This window comes from Silene latifolia, chromosome 9, assembly GCF_048544455.1.
Source record: "Silene latifolia isolate original U9 population chromosome 9, ASM4854445v1, whole genome shotgun sequence".
Classification (NCBI taxonomy): Eukaryota; Viridiplantae; Streptophyta; class Magnoliopsida; order Caryophyllales; family Caryophyllaceae; genus Silene; species Silene latifolia.
The window spans coordinates 153,074,769-153,079,666 of record NC_133534.1 but is presented as its reverse complement, the minus strand read 5'-3'; the positions used below and the strand labels follow the sequence as shown (position 1 = coordinate 153,079,666).

General features: G+C 40.6%; 1 protein-coding gene across 1 annotated transcript; it reads left to right on the top strand.

The window, feature by feature from the left end:
• Positions 1-600: 600 nt before the first annotated feature.
• LOC141601778 (uncharacterized) lies at positions 601-4,396 on the top strand. The gene is made up of 6 exons (XM_074422080.1): positions 601-1,277; positions 1,651-1,851; positions 1,926-2,489; positions 2,625-3,175; positions 3,408-3,934; positions 4,043-4,396. Exons 1-6 carry the CDS (start codon positions 601-603, stop codon positions 4,394-4,396), a joined length of 2,874 nt encoding a protein of 957 aa, XP_074278181.1.
• Positions 4,397-4,898: the final 502 nt, after the last annotated feature.

Here is a 4,898-nt window from a genome sequence, read left to right as displayed (position 1 = left end):
ACAAAAGCGATTTAGAGTGGTCCACTCAAACCCTAGCTTGAGAGTCTCGTCGGCATGCCGAGGGGCCGGCCGCCCAAATTTTCGGTCGCTGGTCGCACCACTAGATCCACAGAAAAGGTTGTTGCTGGGAAACAGGATAGGGTTGTTCTCAATCGTTCTCCAGGCTCTGCCGTTCTTGGTGATTTTATGGAAACTACGTCTCCTGTTACGACGCCGGTGGTTGTTGATGGGGCTTCCTCGTCAGCTGCGCTAGTAAAGGTAACTTCTATTCCTCCCCCTGTGAAGACTCATGTGGCTAATACTAAGGTTCCTAACCCTCCCTCGAAGAAACCATATGTTCAGACCCTGAAATCATCTAGTAAGGGGATGACCTTGTCGTTTGTTAGGGGTGGGGAAAAAGAGGTGACCATAGATGAAGCTGATATTGCTACATAAATTGAGTACTGGAGTTGTACTTTGGTGGGGACAGTTATGGGTAGGCAAACTTCCATTGTTGAATTAAATTCTCTAATTTCTAAGCACTAGAACCATATCACTACACCAGAGGTTCTCTACTTATCTCGTGGGTGGTATTATTTTCGGTTTCTGTCTAAAGAGGATATGGATGCTATACAGACAGATTCCTGGAATGTGAATGGCTACCCATTGGTTTTCAAACCCTGGTCTCCCACGGTGGCTGAGGAACTGGCTGAACTGACCACTGTCCCTATCTGGGTTTTGTTCCCAAATCTAGACCCTTGTTTTTGGTCCCAGTCTGCACTTAGTAAGGTTGCCAGCTTCGTTGGTAGGCCCATTTGTGCAGATGAACCAACCACACTCAAGAGTAAGATTGCTTTTGCAAGGATTTTGGTTGAAGTGGATCTTTCTAAGGAATTACCAAAAGTTATGACACTTCACACTCCTTATAGGGGTATTGTTCTTCAAAAGATTGCATATAAATGGGTGCCACATTTTTGCCATACCTGTAAAAAAATTGGCCACACTCAGGATAGATGCAACAGGAATAAGCCAAAGCAGGTTTATAAGGTTAAGGACCCTGTTGTCCCTGTTCATGCTGCTGCCTCACAGGATAAAGCAGCCTCTAGTGGTTCACCTGCTAACAACGGATCTCAAAAAAGTACTTCAATTACCCCAACTGATACTGTTGTTACTACTCTTACAAACAAGTATTCAGTTTTAGCTGAGGAGGCTCTTGTTATTGTTAATCTTGATGTGGAGCATGAGACTATTCGTTTTAGATTAGAAATTGGCAGTGTTGTGGAGATTGAGCCTGGAGGGCAACCCCCCCCCCCCCCCCTCCTCTCTCACCTCAATGATCATTTCCTCCTGGAATGTGAAGGGGATGACTGACCTCCTAAAACAGCAGAAGGTTTTAGGCTTTCTGCAAACTCATAAGGTTGATTGTGGAGACATTATTGAGACTCATATCAAATCAAATTATGTTGGTAATATTCACAGGAAGAAATTTCGTCAATATCAATTAGTTACTAATTATGATATGCACTCTGGTGGTAGAATTCGGATCTTTTGGAACCCTTCAACTGTTCATGTGCAGGTTTTAGCTAGTGGGGCTCAATTTATGCATTGCTCCCTTCTTTCTCATTCTACTCAATTAAAGGTTGTGGTTACTTTTATTTATGCTTTTAACAGGGCAACTGATAGGTTGGTGTTATGGGATAGCTTGAGACAACTCTCTGTGGGACTTGCTCTACCCTGGGTTTGTCTTGGAGACTTCAATGTTTCTCTAAATGCTGATGAGAGAGTTGGGTGTGTCCTTCATGAAAGGGATATGTTGGAGTTTAGAGACTGTCTTGCAGATTGTGCTCTTTCTGATCACCCTTACACTCGGGGGTTTTCACTTGGCATAATAAGCGAGATATCTCTCCTAAATGGGCTAAATTGGATAGATTGGTGGTCAATACCAGTTGGTTTCTACAAATATCTTCTTCAACTGTGGCATTCCTACCTGCTGGTGTATCTGATCATGCTTTTATTGTCCTCACTATCCCTTATAATAACATCAGGCCTAGGTCTTTTAAATATCTTACTTGTTGGGCCCTCTCTCATGGGTTTAAACAGTTGGTTGCTGATCAGTGGAATAGACATGTGCCTGGTACTAAAATCTTCTCTTTGTTCTCTAAATTAAGGGGGCTGAGGGGACCTCTGAAGTCCGTCCATGCTGCTGCGTTCTCTGGAATAACTAAGAGGGTGGCTGAAGCTAAGGCTGAATTGACTCAGTGTCAGTTTGCTCTTCAAATCTCTCCCCTCAATCAACTTCTTTTGGCTAAAGAGAAAGCTCTTACTCTTTCTTACCTCACTATTAAGGCTGCTAAAATGAAAATTCTGGCTCAAAAGGCTAAGATTCAGCATCTTACTCTCAGTGACACTAATACTAGGTACTTTTATACTAGTATTGCTGCTAGGAGAAGTAGGAATACTATTGGTATTATTGAGGATGCTCATGGTCATATTTGTAGGGGCAGACTGAGGTGGCACAAGCGTTTGTGGATTACTACATTAAGTTACTAGGGACTGAGGAGAGAAGTGCACCCCTACCTAATGATTTATTCTCTTCTGGTACTCTTCCTAGTGGGACTCATCTTGATGGTATAGCTACCACTCAGGAAATCAGAGAAGCTCTTTCTTCCATCAATAGGCATAAAAGCCCTAGGGTGGATGGTTATTCATCAGGCTTTCACTGATGCTGTTCAGAAGTTCTTCAGACATGGTAAGATGCCTCGTTCTGCAAATTCTACTCTCATTGCTTTGATCCCAAAAAATGAGACTCCTAGGACTGTTAAAGACTTCCGGCCAATCTCCTGTTGTACTGTCTTTTACAAAGTGGTCAGCAAAATCTTGGCTAATAGATTAAAGACTGTGTTGGGGGATTTGGTTGGTCTGGAACAAGCTGCGTTTATTGAGGGGAGAGATCTCTTTGATAACTCTATGTTAGCTCATGAATTGGCTTTTAAATATCATAGGAGTCTTCTCACTCCTAGGTGTATTCTCAAAGTGGATATACAAAAGGCCTTTGACTCTGTTAATTGGTCTTTTTTGGCCAATTGTTTACATGGCTTTGGTTTCTCTGCAAAATTTTCTGCCTGGATCCTTGCTTGTGTTACCTCCTCTCACTTCTCCCTCAATGTAAATGGCTTTCCCACTGGTTTTTTCCCTGGTAAACGAGGGCTACGTCAAGGGGACCCTCTATCCCCCTATCTGTTCACTCTTTGCATGGAAATTTTATCTAGATTGCTTAGAATACTTCCCACTTATCCTGGCTTCTCTTACCACCCCAAGTGTGTGAAGGTTAAACTCACACACTTGGTCTTTGCGATGATCTTCTAGTTTTCACCAGGGGGATCTTCCTTCCATCCAGGCTGTTGACAGTTGTTTGGCTCAATTTGCAGCTTGGTCTGGGCTTAGAGTCAATCCTATGAAATCTCAACTATATTTTGGAGGAGTCTCACCAACTGTGAAGCAGCTAATCCTCTTTACTACTGGCTATGTTGAGGGGGAGTTTCCAGTCAGGTATCTTGGCATCCCTTTATTTGGAGCAAGGCTTACTCAAATAATGTTTATTCCCATGATGGATAAAATTCGAAGCAAGATTTCACATTGGGCTAATAACCTTCTGAGTTATGCTGGCAAAGTTGCTCTTATTAACTCAGTAATTTTTGGGATACAAAATTTTTGGGGAGCTAGTATCTTATTACCAAAAGGGATTGCTAAGAAGATCCATAAGATTTGCAAGGATTTCCTTTGGGGGATAGAAGATGAGAAAAGAAGATTTGTCTTTAAAAGCTGGGATAGTCTTTGTAAGCCTGGCAGGGAAGGAGGAGTGGATATTAAGGAGATTCTGAGTTGGAATAAGTCACAAATGATGTCTTGGATAAAGAAACTTGAAACTAATACTCCTAATGTATGGGTGCAATGGGTAAGAGCTTACATTCTCAGGGGTGTTAACTTCTAGTATTTTTGCCTCACTGCTGCACACTCCTGGTTTTGGAGTAACATCATCAATTGAAGAGATGCCCTTATCCAGATAGTAGGTACCATTGATCATGCTAAAAACTTGCTTTGTAAACCTGACTATAAGCAGCAGATTTATAATTTGCTAAGGCAGAAAGGGTCTGTTCTTCCTATGCATAAAACTGTGGGAGACTCTCTCAACTACCCAAAGCATAAAATCATTGGCCTTCTTGCAATACAGAATAAGCTCCCAACTCTGGATAACTTGAGCAGAAGAGGTCTGCAATTAGCCAACAGATGTGTGCTGTCACTACTACATTTTGATCCTGTAGCAACACTTCGCTATTGTTGCATAATGTCGTATAAATGTTGCTTTAGAGTTTATGCAACACTTAATGAAGTGCTACATAAAGTCTTGTTGCATTAGCTCATTGCAACACTTAATGCAACACTTTTCAAACTAAAGCAACACTTTTATAAAGTGTTGCATATGTTATGCTAATGCAACGCTTTTTTCAATTTCAAAGGTAACATTTTTATTTGCTAATGCAACACTTCTTGTGAAAAAATAGCAACACTTCCTGAACTAATGCAATACTTTTCATGTTGAAAAGCAACACTTATAACAAACAAATGCAACATTTTTATTTTGCAAGCGCAACACTAGTTACGTTCAATAACAACACTTGTAATAAACAAATACAACACTACTACTTTATCCAAAGACAATACTTAATTGTAATTCTCACTGATTGTGCATTCAATTGCAAATCATTCCAAAATTACAATAGATTCAGTCTCAAAATGAATGTCATTACATTTCCAAAATCAAAAGTAGAACTTAGCAAATGTTTAAGTAGAAAAAATGTAGCAAATGTTTAAATAGAACAAATGAGTAACGATTATTATATTAAAAGTCTTCATTGTTG

What these genes read in the sequence shown, in the direction of transcription:
- LOC141601778 (XM_074422080.1), top strand. Translation starts at nt 601, where the DNA reads ATGGATGCTATACAGACAGATTCCTGGAATGTGAATGGCTACCCATTG. An exon ending in GTGGAGATTGAGCCTGGAGG is followed by an intron (nt 1,278 to 1,650) that starts GCAACCCCCCCC and finishes TGCTTTTAACAG; the next exon opens with GGCAACTGATAGGTTGGTGT. An exon ending in ATTTGTAGGGGCAGACTGAG is followed by an intron (nt 2,490 to 2,624) that starts GTGGCACAAGCG and finishes GCTACCACTCAG; the next exon opens with GAAATCAGAGAAGCTCTTTC.